The following is a 15,635-nucleotide window of genomic DNA, read 5'->3' on the forward strand; positions in this document are numbered from 1 at the left end:
GCCGGCATTTCAACAGACTGAAGTATGTCAATACTCATTTTTTTCGTGATATCGACAATGTCGAATTCTGGATGCTCGTCCATTATGTCAATTATTTGCCTTTGCAAATTACTAATCCTCTATTATGCTTATTGACATATTCAACAACATATGTTGCACAAGCATATTCATCTAGTATAATCTGAAAATCCATGTTGGATTTCAAATGATGTAATACGAATGGATTGAAAGTGTTGTGCCATTTTTCTGCTGGTGTCCTTTTATAGAATAATTTTGGTCTACTGATACCAGCACGAATAATATTGTAGTAATGATCATCAGAAATAATACCATTATGCGAGTAAAATTCATCAAAATCCGTATAGTCAATATTTTCGAGATTATTTTTATAAATTTAAATCGTACCTTATATTCTTTGAAAAGTGCTTCTGAGTAATCTGGATCAGTGTTTTTCATAGGTATCAAATTAATAGTTTTTTTGTTGGCATAAATGGTGCCCCAAATCTACATTCTTGTTTTTTATTAGGATCCATTTTTTATAACACGTGAATGTGTGTTTGTGTGTTACTAGTGTTATATTTCCAGACGCCTCTGACGCTGACACAGAAACTAATTCGTCGATTAATTTAATTACTTCGGGTTCATTACTTAATAAATCTTCAGGAACGTTGTCCAACCAAAGAAGAATATGAGCATGTGGGCTACCACGATGTTGAAACTCTATTCTTTTGAAATAATATATTACTCTATATTTTCCGAATGGACTTCTTTTCTTTGATTGCAAAATTTTTAACAGACAATTTACCATTTTATTAAAATAGATAGCACAAGTTACGGCATCTTCATTCACAAGTTGAGCTTTATGCACATAACTCATTTCTGCTAAAACCTCACCTGAAATTTCGGTTCCCTCATTTTTCAATTTGTACAATAATTTCAATAAATTTTCCCAGCCAGTTTCATTGGCGCTGAGAGTCATAAAAGCAGTTGGTGGCCCTAATTGCCTGATCATTGCAAAAACATCTTTTTGCGATCTGACCAAAACCAAGCAGAATTTGGTATGCAGCGAAGAAATGCGAGATTTGTTTCTAAACAATTATTTATATATTCTTCAGATTGAATGGTCTCTTTCGTAATTGAAGTACCTTGTCCAATATGCTTAAACGCAAAGTTGACACATTTACTAACTCTCAACCTCATAATTTTAACAGCGATGTATAAAAGGTGTTGTGGGTCAGTAGCACGCCTATCAGTACGCCGAAGTTCGCTGGTAGCTTGCATAAATGGAGTAACAATAACACCATCTCTGTATGTTCGAAACTGACCGCCGTAGATTGTCGGAAAAGATAGTTCTTCCGCATGTTCATCCATTAAAATACTGACTGGCCTGTTATATTCAGCGGGTGCTATACTCAAAAATAATCATCATTCCACAAAGAGTTTGTTGCTGCGCAACTAAATTGTCTTCAATTGGCACATGTTCACTTATTTCATCCATATTCAATTGCGAAGTACGTTCATTGCCAGTAAAAAAGATTCATCGATTTTAATGTCATAATGAATATAAAGAGGCGTAGATACTAAATACGATAACCACTCTTTAATATGGCTCTTATTTATAAGCCCGTGGACATAACTAGTTTTGTGAATCAACTTCTTTTCAAATGCACATAAAAGCAGTGGTCATCTTCAATGTTTCTTGGCAATTGTTTCACCATTGTATTAACTTCAACAGGTACATTAATTATCTGTCCATAAATACCATACTGACCATTAACGTGTCTCAGTCTACGAATCTGCATGAACGGTACTCGGGGAAATCAACCGTTGCTCGATAAGGTTTAACGTTGGTAAATGTGATGGAATTTTCGGATATGCAAAACCATTGTAGGTTGACATGAGAGGAATTTTTCGTTTTGCAAAGATGTATAACACGTAGAGCAGACTTGAACAATTTCACCAGGTATGTAATTCTAAAAATCAAATTCGTATTATCAAAATATAGAAAGAAAAATATAGAGTGAAAATTAAATTACCTGCAATATTGTTTTCAAAATACTTTCATGTTTACTGGTCGACTTTTTCAAGTCTCTTTTCCACCATAGTCTGTCGCAAATAATACAAGAATGACCGAATAAATTACTCGTAAATTTGTTATAAAAATCAATATGACTTATACTGTGTTTACGATAATTTGTATAAACTGGAATAGTGCCATCATCAATAAAATCCATATTATTTTCACCAATTCGATCTTCTCTATCAATCTCAATTTCATTTTCATGATTGTTATGGTTATCTTCTGTAGGATCTTCATCATAATTATCACGATATAGTTCAATATTGGCATCACCATGGGCTTCATTTTGGGTAGCGTCTTGTACTGTCTCAAATAAATCTGATACTTCATAAAAAGGTGTGAAATGTTGTTCACGAAGATGAAGATGAATCCAGTTTTGTGTATCATTCGCTTTAAAATGACAAAAGATAGTGTCTTCATTCGTTGTAGTTATGTTGTAAAAACAATAATGTACACAAATATTTTGATTGTACATTTTAGAGAATAAGTACAAACAATCCAAATCTCCGTAATCATTACTACTTGATAGAATGTTATATGCTTCTTGCGGATTGTGGCAGGAGTTTAAATAGGGTGAATCGCGTAACTGATTTCTCAAGTCACAACTCTCAATTTGAAGTTGCAAAACACTTATGAGCGAGTGGAATAGACAATTACCATCGCCAGGAATTCCTGTGTCTCTATGTAGAATAACTTCGGGAGTAATGCATTCATTACGCTGTTCATAAATATGAAGTTGTTGGCTGTGAAATTGATTTTCTTGTAACGTTACATTTTCTATATTTTCAACAGCGCTACATCGCACGATATTATCTTCATTACTACACAATTTTCGTGTTTTTCTGTAAAAATTATGAAATCGTTAAATTAAATAATATTGAAGCATATATTACAATTTCTTTTAAATAAATAAATAAAAATAAATAAATAAATAAAATAAATAAAAAATATTATTATTATTAAATCAACTTACATTTCCATGTAAGATTTTTCTGCATTATGTTGACGAAATTTCCTTTGACGTTCAGCATTTGATTTTGATTTTGATACTGTTTTCATTATTTTTATTTCTTTTTCTTTTTTTATGATTTTTATTTCTTCATTTTTCTTCAAATCTTTCTGACGCTGATAATATGCCCTTTGACGTACATTATGATTTTTTCTCTTTTTATTCTTTTTACCTCTTTACGCTTTTCTTCTCTATAAAATGAAAATATCTAGGTATAAATAGTGTAATGACACAGCAAAACAAAATTACTCATTTATAAAAATATAACAATATTAAGAAGTGATTATCGAATTTCGCGCGATGTACATACATTTATATATACTTTCTTTGCGCGGCATTCATGTGCATTATCTATACACCAAAAACAAAGGTACTGAATAGTACATGTGCTTGGTTTGATGGTTTCTGTTATATACATAATGAAGAATGAATTTATTTATAAATATATATATGTATATACATATTAGAATCTAAATTGAGAATTTAAACTATACGCGTGTGTATGTTTGTGTGTATAAAAGGGCTACCTTTAATATCGCTCATTTTAATATCAAAAATTTAGGTTATCTTTATAATACTGCATTTGTGATAATAATAAAATGTATGTATATAGAGTACTCACTCATTTTCTTCCACTATTTCTTCGTTAATAATAAATGCACTTTGTTCATTCATATTCAATATTCAAAAAACACTTTATACACAAATTTTATTCCAGAAAATGTAAAGTCATCTACCGTGGTAAAGTATAGAGAAGGTGCGGGTTCAATGGCGGACATTTGTTACGAGGCATCTCGACAAGAGAGAATTTATAGCTGCATTGCCGTGCATATTGCTTGTGGAGACTCCACATTGCTCATAGCGTACATAGCGAACATTTCTAATTTATATATATATATTATTAATTTCTTTTATATAGAGAAAACGAAAGAGGTTAACAAGGAGAAAAAGGTAAGCATTGTGAATTTAATGTTGTGTGTATAATTAAAAACTTTAATATTACAGAAATCATTTGGACCATTGGTAAAATTCAAATCTATAGCGTGCAGCAACCAAATAATGGAGTATGTTTTAAATTATTAAAGTTAAATAGTGTATATTTCATTCAAATATTTGTTATAGATTGTGCATTTTATTTTGATTTTGTTATTATTGTTATTAAATAAAGAGAAAAAAAATATTTCGCTCATGAGTCATCCTGCATCCAGACACTACCGCCTTTGTGGTATGCAACATTTTTCGTCACCGCAATGTGTTTTTTACGCCACACAGCGTCACCTGTGTGTGACGTTTTAAGCGTCAGGCATACTTCCGTTACGAAATTTCTGCATTCGGTCCCCTCGCTCAGAAGCTGCGTAAAAATCTATGCAATAGCTTAAAAACTTTTATACTAAATATCTATCAGACATTTTAGATCTCATAAAGAAAAAGAGAACACAAACAGAACAGAACAATTTAGCTAAGATTCTCAGCACTAAAATATAGTTATTTACAAATCAAAATATTTCTAGTTGCATTGAGAAATTAACGCCAAACAAACATACGGATTATTCCCCTTGAAAAGCTGTAAAAAATGCTAGGAAACCAATACTGTCGAATGCACCTCTCAGAAAGCCAAACGGATCCTGGGCCAAAAGAGACGAAGAAAAAGTTTTTTCAGAGAAACTCACTAAAACATTTAGTCCTCTTCTGTTCCATGAAACTTTACCGCAGCTGGAAGGATCGCAACGCGTAGAAGAAGTCTCACTTGTCATGGAAGTTATCTGAAATCATTATGGTACAAAAACCCGTGAAAGCGCAGGAAGCATCATCATATCGTCCAATCTCTCTGTTGCCCATTTTGTCCAAACTACTTAAAGTTGTAATTATAAGAAGACTTCAGAGCATAGTTGAAGAAAAGGTCCTTATACCAATTCATCAAATTGGATTTAGATCGCAACATTCCACAGTCGATCAAGTTCATCAAATAACAGATATAATTGAGGATGCGATGGAAAAAAGCAAATTTGCACAGCTGTTTTTCTTGACGTATCCCAGGAGTTCCATAGAGTATGGCACCATGGCTTACTACATAAATTAAGACTTCTCTTTCCAAAGCATCTAACTAACTACTTTTCTCTTACCTGAGCAATATTTCAGAATCAAGCAGGGACAATCATATACTATGTTACAGCCAATAAAAACAGGTGTACCCCAAGGAAGTGTCCTGGGACCACTTTTATATCTCTCGTTTACTAGCGATATGCCTACGCCGCCAAACCGCACAATCGCCACATGTGCAGATGATACCTGCATCATTACTGCTGTTAAAAATGAAGAAGAGTCGTCGAACAGAATGCAGTCTTCAATCAACCTAATTGTAGAATGGATTCAAAAATGAAACATTACTCTCAACGAGTTGAAGTCTATACATATAAACTTCACTAACAAAACTGCTACGTATATCTGATTCAACTATGGGGATGCGCTACATCAAAATGGAACAAAGATTCCAAAATAAAGTTCTGCAAAAAATTGTAAATGCCCCGTGGTGCATACGGATTTCAGATCTACATCGTGATGTTCACATAAAAATGGTTCGGGAAGTCATTCGCGAAACGGCATCGAAACATGCCACAAAGTTGCAAAACCACGTAAACGCTGAAGCCCGACGACTAAGAGAGACTAAAAATAGCAGGCGCAGATTGAAAAGAACAACGTTTCATGACCTTCAAAGCAAATAACAAATAACAAATACTATAATATTTAGTTTTTAATACAAAGTTTAGTTTTTGAAAAAAGCTTCTTTATGGAGCTTTTATTATTTTTTATATGGGGAACTCACTACATGCTGAAAATTTGCGTTTTATTTTGATGCCAATATTGTTGAAAATCTCGTCCGTTGAAGTGAGCAAACCGTGAGTTATGCCATCTCGCTTCCATGTGCGTTGGAAGCGTGGGCAAAATGGTTGTCCAAAAAAACGGCAGGAATGTTGTGGGGTACTACCCAAGAGCAGAGAACGTATATTTATAGCAGAGAACGTTTATAATAGAGAAGGTTCACGGCGCGAAGAACGTAAAAATATTTATCCGTAACTCAGTCGAGATGGAGGTGTTTCACCACAGCCAGCTCTGCAGCAGAAATTTTAACATTTTGCTTGAACAGAGCAGCGCGTGGAATAAAAATTATGCTCATAACTATATATTGCTCTAACAGACGTACATAAGTATGTATGTTCGCTCTTTTGCTTATATTTTTATACGTTTATATGCAAACATGTGAATTCATATGAATTCTTTTTGTGTACATATATTTATGAATACATGTACAATTGAATACATTTAAATTAAATTACTTTTTCAGAGCAATATTCGTGGTTAATGTAAAAATAAAGCCCTTTTTTAATTATTTTTTGTCTTAGATATATTCATACTTACATATTTATATAACAAATTATCATAATATTATTTAAAAATTGAAATATATTGCAATAGTGATAAATGAACATTAATCGTATATTTTATCTTTCAAAACTTACATACATACATATGTATATTAACATGTATCATGACCATATGTGTTTATGTTCGCTTTCGCGAATTCAAATCATATTATCACTTATCAATAATAACATGTGCGACCTGCTCATCTGTACGTACATAAATATGTGCGTATGACATTAGTACACAAATAACGCATACACAAACCTACATACTTGTATACATATGCGTACACATGCAAATATGTCACCCCCAAAAGCTACAAACATTGCTTTACAAAAACAATCGTTTGAAATGGCATCAGGCATACTTATCTGCGTACACATGTAAATATGTGCGTATGACATTCCCACACAAATAATGCATACACAACATACATACTTATATGCGTTCACATGTAGATATGTCATCCGCAAAAATTACAAATATTGTTCTACAAAAACAACAAATGTCTGAAATAGCATCAGCGGCGTCACAAGTCAATATGGCAGCCAAATGTAGTAAATCTTACAGCAAGAACAATTTCATTCATAAACGCGACCGAACTTTCAACAAGCAAACTCGCTTCATTCATAAAAGCGACCACCTTCACATCTCCCCGAGCATGCGTTTGCCCACAAGTGTCTTTTCGCGACGATGGCAAACGCTAAAAATCATAAATTGAACAACTTTCGGATGCTTCTTCACAGAAAGAAGTGAGAAAAGCGGCAACATAGCTGTTGTCGATTTATAATATTTGTCTAAAATATTTTTCCGTGACTCGCAAAAATCTGCGTCGATATGTATGCACGCTCATACATTTTCATACATATTACTCACAATCAATGCATAGCAACGTACACCATACAACAACAATCACTAGGTGCTACTATTAAAAAAATTAGTAATGCTCCTGTTGTTATTTATAATTTGTTTTAGATTGAGAAAATAAGAAACTACGACTTTTATATATTACTAGCTGACCCCACAGACGTTGTCCTGCGTGAAATTATGTGTTTTGAAATCAAAAGAAAGTTTAATTTATATTGTGTTGAAAATTATTTATTTGCGATTTTTCTACATTTTTTTCAATGTAACGCAGCTTGATAAACAAAACACGTGAACACGACACGTATAGCTGGCCGTGTGAAAAACATGGCCACAGTAGAAACAGTAGGAAACCTTTTCGTGGTAGCTTTCTGAGGGGTGAACACCGGCCGTCTTAGATTGTAAGCGGCAGCAACGCAGTGCTGTATATATTGAGGTAGTAAATACGAGGCAAAAATTACAAATAATGTTATTTAATACAAATCTAAAATGATTTATTAATGGTATATTTTTATTAATAGATGATTTAAACGTCATTATGCTTCATATTTCGTCCTTAAAACATTGATTTCTTGATAATCAGATATTTTGTAAGTAGTGAGTTGTTATATTTAAAATATGCCCCTGGTGTTAGATTTCTCGGTGGTTTTCTACCGCTGTATTTGTTTACATTTCACTTCCTAAGCTAATCTTGTTTTTTATCTTTAAAGTCGCTTATTTTATTTAAATAAATTATTTGTATTTATTATGCAAATTTCATCTAATTTTCTCTTGTAACGGCTAACCAATTTGTATATGTCAAACGAAAGCTTGTCCCCTATGACTGTATCTTATTGCTTACAACATTAAAGAACAACTTACATAACAAGTAACATCCCAGTAAAATTTAAGAAACATTCAAAGTAATTTAAAATAATCACTAAAATAACGTAAACACTTCCATTACATGATATACATATATATGGAGGTTTAATGCTAACACAACACCCTAATTACCATGAAAGTTGCAAAAAAAGTGTTACACAACACCCTAAGATTTTTTAGAGTTGAGTATATATATGTAAACATGGCAAAGGTTTATTACTGTATCTACTGAGAACATAGCATTTCCAGATTTATGCCACACACTTCTACCTTGTGTCCAGTTGATTGTCATCTCAAATGAAGTTTTCCCTGGAAACTGAATAAGTTTGAATTAAAATGGCAAATCATATTCGTAGAATCAAGCATTCTGTTCCCTTGTTTTCGATAGACTCGTCACAATCAGTCGGGTTCCATTACTTCGTTTCGGCGCATGCAGATTGCAAAGTATACTAATGACACATACAATTGTCAGACGCAAATGATGCGGCAGCATACCGAGCCTCTCCAAAGAATTTAAAAATTCCACTGGATAATTCACGGCTTCGTCGTCATTGTCAAGACGATCGGATTTTGACCATTTCCAACTCTTACTGAATTCGATGTAAAATGTCTTCGGCAATGTCATTTTTGTTCGTATCCCATAATTGACGCGGGTTTGAAGGCTGATATGTTGAAATGAGCATCGCGAAAAGTGTGCGAACTTCAGTGGCTATCGCATCGTCCATTGTTTGGTTCCAGTGATTATCATGTTCCAGCAATTGTTATTGCTAGCATGCTTCTCAAAAAGTTGTACACACCGTACCATTCACAGTACGCAATGACTTATGTAAATGAAATTGAACTACGTACATTTATCAATAGCAGTCGAAGGTAGAAGCAATCATTGTTTTTCGGGTGGATTGTGTAAATTCGTCCTAAGATATTAGTTGAAAACACACCTGGATGTCAATCTACTGGTTGGTCTTGCTTTCTATTTAACCATTTCTTCGACGATGTATTCCATGTATAATATGAATAGAGCAACGTTCTCGCAAACGGATCAATTACCCAAGTTGAGAAAAAACTCGTCAATGTCAATTTTGTTGTTGGCGGTGTTTCCGCTTGTTGTACAGTATTCTCTGGGTTGAGATACACTCTTTGGAATTCTCTATATGAACTGCGAAATGCACAACAGTCGGAAAGCGTTTATGAGTTGCAAAAGTAAATATCTTACAAAACGCTTCATTGCAGTTCACGTATCGACCTATTTGATACTTGCCGATCTCATGTTGCTTTCTTTGACGACGTACTTGCAAACGTATTTGACCGATTTCACCAAACTGCAAGACTCAACTTTGATATGACTTTTGAAAGTGAATTAGACAATAGTGGCGAAAATGGTAAGATCGATGTGTTGTCAACTTCGATATTCACTCATCTAAATTGAATGCTAAATGCTCTGCGATTGTCGTCTGGATAGCAACGCCAATACAGTGGATATCCATCATTTGCAGTTTGCGTCTCCGAAAGAAAAGCACGTCGATAGTGTTTTGTGCAGTTATTGCTATGTAGACATATAAACCGAAGTGGGAGTGTGGTGTCCGCAAGGGCCATGAACCATATTGGTTTTCACCATTCCATATAATTTTGTATCAGGAATTTCCGCAGAAAAGATTTGATCAATTTGATCTGGTGTAACCACCATCCACCATCCAAAGAAAAATGTGTGCGTTCGGCAAACCTCTTATTTGCCCCGATATTTTTTTTGCCACCGATATTAGCGTGACCTCTTTCTGTGATCGTAACAAATTTTAATCTGTAATTGATCTCTTCGTATGAAACACCCATAAAGTTTTCACTGAACGTTTTTCAATAATTTACCTTTTAAATAGCCGAAATAAAAAAGCAAAATATTGAAATTGAACGATTCAAATAATTTACCAACAAACCAAATGGAAAACAAAGCAAAAAAAAATTGAAAGTGGAAATTTTCGATCGTAAGTCGGTTAACAATGAACAATTTCTGATTTTTTTTACAAACCATCCTCATTGGATTCCCTTCAAAGTGGTTCAGGCCATTTTTCATTTCATGTAACGGTTTAGTCAGCTACAGCGAACAGAATTTTCGAGCATTTCGTCTGTCCGTCAGCTTGTCAAGATCTTCGGAATCACGCATTACCGTCTCTCTTTCTTATCTGCAAATGCGTTTCTCTTCCATCTTCAACTCTCGGTATCTATCCCATCCCGCACGTTTTGTGATCGAATGTGACATTGCGAGGTAGGCAGTCTGCTATCGCCCCACTGCAACACGGCACTGCACCAGTTGTTCTTTTTCATTTTCCGAAAAGCAATGGTTTCAGTTTGGTTCAGTTCCAGTCGTAAACACTGTACGTGTGTCTTCCGTCTTACACAACACGTTTGATATAGTTGGTGGCTTTTCGATCAGAAGACAGCCAGATAACTTTGTGAATTTTCGTATGCTGGAATCTATTACTACAAATAACCATATCGTTATGCCAAAAATACCTTCCTTGCCCATCCTGGCGTTAAAGTCGCCAAGCACGATTTTGTCATCGTGGCGGTGGCATAGGTGTGCCTTAATCTCTCATAGGAGGCATCGTTGGTCACATCGTACTTCTCTTCCGTCGAGGCGTGGGCGCAAATCAGCGATATGTTGAAGAACCTCGCTGTGATGCAGATTGTGGCTAGGCGTTCATTAAGCGGAGTGAATGGCAGTACTCGGCGACAGAGTCTCTCTCCCACTACGAGTTCCACACCGAATTTGCGCTCCTTTATATGCTCACTGTAATAAATGCCACAAGGACCTACTCACCTAAGTCCTTGTTCCGTCCACTGCATTTCTTGAACGGCAGTGATGTCAGCCTTTATTTGCACGAGGGCAGCAACCAGCTCTGCAGCGTCACCTTCCCAATTAAGGGACCGAACATTCCAGGTGCATGCCCTCAAATCATAATCGTAAACACGTTTGAAGGAGTTGTCATAAAAGGGGGGGTCACTTATACGAGGCTGTTGTTTTCTTTCCATTAGTAGGGTTTCTTACGTGGCGGCTGTCGAGCTTAGCCCTTCCTTACTTGTTTAAAATCCTTGCTTTATTTTAGTTGATAAAGGGCTGCGAGGAATTTCAAATTGATTAGCAATATACTTTGTTATATTCCTTTCTTTAAACATGTAATATAGCTTTGCCTATATGAATGTATGTATGGTTTTTTTTTTTGTTTTCGGAAGAGAAATCTTCCATAGATACTGATCCTTAACACTATGCAGTATGTACGATTTCTACTAAGGTACACTTCATTGGGGATCACGCTTAACCAGTTACTTGGACTTACTATATTGGACCTCCGAATCGACGCGATCTGCAGGACTGCCACTAAGCAATATATCGCTGAATCAGCTTAGCTTGGCTCACGTCAATTACTCGCTACTCGCGGTTCTGCTTCCTTGGTGTTCGGCTTTTCTCAGCCCGTGGTAACATTCGCTATTTTTGTCTCGTTTGCAACATGAAAGGCACTACATTATCTGGTGTATTCCGGCTTGCCACTTCCTTCTCCAGATCCAGCCGGTCTGTTGTAAGTTTCAGACAGTACAAAAATATTTGCTCTGCTTTTTTTCTACTGCTGTCAACAGTAGTGAAAAACAAGTAAAACCATTGTCATGACCGTACCAATTCAGGTACTCTCTGAAACATTCATGCTCCGTTAAAAACTGTGTAATGAAGTATGTCTCGCCGTATTTTTGCTCCGCCCATGCTAGTACATTTCATTTTATTCCCTTGCCTGCTTCGCTTTTTTCTGCCAATGTTCGCTTACTGCTTAACTTTTTGCGTTTGTCATAGATTTCCTTTAGTGGTCGAGCTATTATGTTGGCTGGCATCATCCCAGATTTGTATAATGCTAATGCTTCCGTTTGCTTTTTTAGCCGGAATACCGGTTTTGCCTCTGCTTTTTCCAGTTGTGGACCTCTGGCGTCTTGACTTTGCTTAAGGAAGAGCGTTTCTACCACAGTTCTTTTTTTTTCATTACGATTTTATACGCCTCGCTAAAGGGATTTTCGTCTTCTTTGCCGCGAAACAATTTGGTGATATGTTCTATCACACGTTGGTCCGATGATATTCATCTTTATCGTCTTTCAGGTTTTCAGCCAGCATAGATTGGAAAAGTTCCTTGTCAAGTTTACCTTCCATCATTTGGAATGCACTTTTTGGTGACAAACGGTTTCTTGTGTTTGCTGATGTTTATCATTATAGCCAGGTGATTACTCTGGGAATATATGTTGCACACCCACCAGTCAGTTAATTGGATTGAGGCTTTGGTATCAAAAGATATGTCAATAATGAAGCCACGTCAAATGTTTTCTTTGTTCCTGTGTTTATCAGGACAGCGTCTAGCACAGAGGAGGCTTTTAGCAATTTACTTCGTCTCTGGATAGTTGTTTGGTATTCTTGGCGGTATGTGGCAGTTGTAGTGATTTGTCTTGAAACGTTTTGTCACAACATGCCCATATCATTTAATTTTCTGCAATCCACTTGTTCGTGCTTTTATTTTTGTATTGTTCACAAATTATTACTACGTCAATATTACTTTCATACACCATTTGGCGTAAATACAACAACGACTTTTGTCTTCCAAATTGCTGCACTCCATCATATTTCAGTCATCTAACATACTTCTTCAGTTGAGCCTTTTCTCAGTTTCTGAAAATTGTCCAGCCAATCCTTATATTTATAAATATTTTGCTTCTTGCACAGGAAGACTTATCACTGCTGTTTGGGTGCCTGCATAAGCCGATCTGATGGTTTTATTAATGTCGTGAGATATTTTCGCAAAGTTCTTGTAGCGTTCCATTTGTTGTGGAAAAGTCACTTTTTGGAAACTACGCTCGTAAGTCGGTTAAAAATTACCATTTTCTGTTTGTTTTATAAACCATCCTCTTTGGATTACCTTCAAAGTGGTTCAGGTCATTTTTCATTTCAACTTGTTTTTATACTCTTGCAACCAGTTGCTACAGATTATTATAGTTTTGTTCACCTAACGGTTGTATGTATCACCTAAAACTAATTGAGATAGATATAGGGTTACATGTATATATATAAATGATCAGGGTGGCGAGAAAAGTTGACCGGTTGACTGTCTGTCTGTCCGTCCGCCCGTCCGCCCGTCCGTGCAAGCTGTAACTTGAGTAAAAATCGAGATGAAACTTGGTATATAGGTTTCTTAGTACAAAAAAAATTTCGAGTTCGTAGATGGGCGTAATCCAACCACTGCCACGCCCACAAATCGCGATTAACCGCAAACACATAAAGTGTCGTAACTAAGGACTAAATTGAGATGTAAAACTGTAATTTAGTATAGCAGATCGCCGTAGCAAGGGAATCAGTTCCAAAAATTTTTGAAAAAGTGGACGGGGCCCCGCCCTCTTAGAAGTTTAATGTTCATATCTAGTAAACCACTTAAGCTACAACAACCAAATTTGGTGAGCACAAATCTTTTAAGAAGTTCTACCAACAGTGTTAAAAACTGCTAAACTCTATAAGTTACTATTAAAACCTACTAGAAGCGCGATAAATCAATAACTTAATAAGCCAAATATATTAGATTTTACCACCGAGATGGTATGGGAGATTTTTATGAGAATCGATGTGAAAATTGAGCGAAGGGATTGGCACCGCTCACGTTTTTGTGAAATCCTTCATTTTTTTTTTTGCATTCTTATGTCAGATTGTAATAATGAATGAAATCGGACAATAACCCCGTCTACTTCCCATATAGCAAAATTTTAAATTTCATTTGATTCGTTAAGTTTCCAGTTCACAAATCAAGACTTTGCACGAATAATGTCTTTAGTGTATGCCACCTTATGACCTAATTGTTTAGATACAATAAACAGTGTTCAAGTCCCTGGCTACCGAATATTTAGACCCCAGTTCCTACTGTTGACTTTTGATCGAAAATATCGGTCAATGTGTGATATACTATATATGTACATACGAGTATAACTGAAATTAAGGGATAAGCCTTCTATTATAATGGAATGGTATGTCTGTATGTCAAAAATGGGTTGAATCGGACCAATACATCCCTTAGCCCCCATATACTTAATTTAAAGATTTTCGAACTTCCAGGGATTTTGTACCGCGTATATTGGCCAATATGTGGGTTATCCAAATGAATATAAGAGGGCGCGTTTTATACATAACATTATATCTTTGTGCCTAAAATAGATAAATTTGAGCAAAAATTGGCCTGACCCCTATATTAACAATATTAGGGTTTTCGAACATCCGGCTGACTTTACTCTATATGATTGGGTTTACACCTTAAACTATTTCCTTGTCTTTTATTTTTACAAGTTACAAATATATAAGAAAAGTAAAGCTCTCGTCGAAAGCAGCAAAGGACTTGTCTTCGTTTTGTTGTGTATTTGTATTTATTTATTTTTAATAATTTTCAGTTACAAATTCAAAAGTCCTAAACAATAGAATATGCCGCATAATTAGCAATGCCGCATAAATTTTTACCTCTTCTTAAGCGCATGTAACCATCTTCTCCCCACATTTCGCCCCACCAATTTTTGAGGATCCAATAATGTTTGGTATAGCCCACAACAAGCATAGCATGGTTAACTGTGTCTGAAGAGCAAGAATCGTCATCATAAATGCCATCACTAAAAAAATAATACAAACGAATATTCATGAATTAAACAAGAAATAAAGTATAGGGGTTCAGAAAGGAATACTTGATGCTCTCGAAATTTGTTAGAAGTACACACCAGCGTTTCTGTGAATATTTTTTACCTATCTGGCCGACCTTAGTGTAAACTGTTATGATGTAATCTCAATGCAATCTGGAGGACTAAAATTAAACATACCTAAACAGGACCTTATATAACTCGAATAACAAACGGCTGACTTTTACCAGAAATATTGGTCAATTCGTAAGATATATTAAAAATGTGAGAAAAGATTAAAATTAGGTAAATAATTCCTCTGAGAAGAGAGGAAATTTATAGGAAACCTATAGCTTGTATTTTGTAAGAGTTAACTTTTCTTCTTTTTTAACGACGTAGACTCCTCTTGCGCAGTTACAGCCGAGTAAACAACAGCGCGGCAATCGTGACTTATTTCAGCAATCTTTCGCCAATTCGAGATACCAAGTGCAGCCAGGTCCTTCTCCACCTGATCTCTTCAACGGAGTGGAAGTCTTCTTCTACCTCTTCTTCACACAGCAGGTACTGCGTCGAATACTTTCAGAGCTGGAGTGTTTTCTTCCATACGGACGACATGACCTAGTCAGCGTAGCTGTCTTTTAATTCGCCGAACTATGACAATGTCGTCGTTCGACCGTTCTATCGAATGATATATTCGTCTTTGCCAATACACAAAGGCCTATAAATCTT

At 35.5% G+C, this 15,635-nt stretch overlaps 2 protein-coding genes and 1 long non-coding RNA gene across 4 annotated transcripts in view; 1 reads left to right on the forward strand and 2 right to left on the reverse strand.

Annotated features, from left to right (window-relative positions):
- Positions 1-1,841: 1,841 nt before the first annotated feature.
- Positions 1,842-3,061, reverse strand: LOC120779815. The gene is made up of 3 exons (XM_040112188.1): positions 3,054-3,061; positions 2,037-2,922; positions 1,842-1,973 (listed from the first exon to the last, which is right to left on the reverse strand). Exons 1-3 carry the CDS (start codon positions 3,059-3,061, stop codon positions 1,842-1,844), a joined length of 1,026 nt encoding a protein of 341 aa, XP_039968122.1.
- A 15-nt stretch (positions 3,062-3,076) lies between these two features.
- LOC120779901 lies at positions 3,077-4,230 on the forward strand. The gene is made up of 3 exons (XR_005705755.1): positions 3,077-3,952; positions 4,009-4,040; positions 4,095-4,230. It is a non-coding gene; the product is annotated as an uncharacterized LOC120779901 (long non-coding RNA).
- A 10,413-nt stretch (positions 4,231-14,643) lies between these two features.
- The window catches only part of LOC120779501 (procathepsin L-like), a 227,552-nt gene continuing 226,560 nt past the window's right edge, over positions 14,644-15,635 (reverse strand). For both annotated transcript variants that reach the window (XM_040111795.1, XM_040111794.1), the window contains exon 4: positions 14,644-14,903. In XM_040111795.1, the coding sequence (XP_039967729.1) occupies positions 14,708-14,903 (196 nt within the window). In that variant the 3' untranslated portion in view covers positions 14,644-14,707. The remainder of the gene's footprint in view (positions 14,904-15,635) is intronic.

The sequence above is a fragment of the Bactrocera tryoni genome, unplaced genomic scaffold (genome assembly GCF_016617805.1).
Source record: "Bactrocera tryoni isolate S06 unplaced genomic scaffold, CSIRO_BtryS06_freeze2 scaffold_11, whole genome shotgun sequence".
Classification (NCBI taxonomy): domain Eukaryota; kingdom Metazoa; phylum Arthropoda; class Insecta; order Diptera; family Tephritidae; genus Bactrocera; species Bactrocera tryoni.

Bases quoted from the DNA above. Each gene is read 5' to 3' on its own strand.
- LOC120779815 (XM_040112188.1), bottom strand. The intron at 1,974-2,036 runs GTAATTTAATTT...TTTGATTTTTAG, and splicing joins TTTTGAAAACAATATTGCAG to AATTACATACCTGGTGAAAT.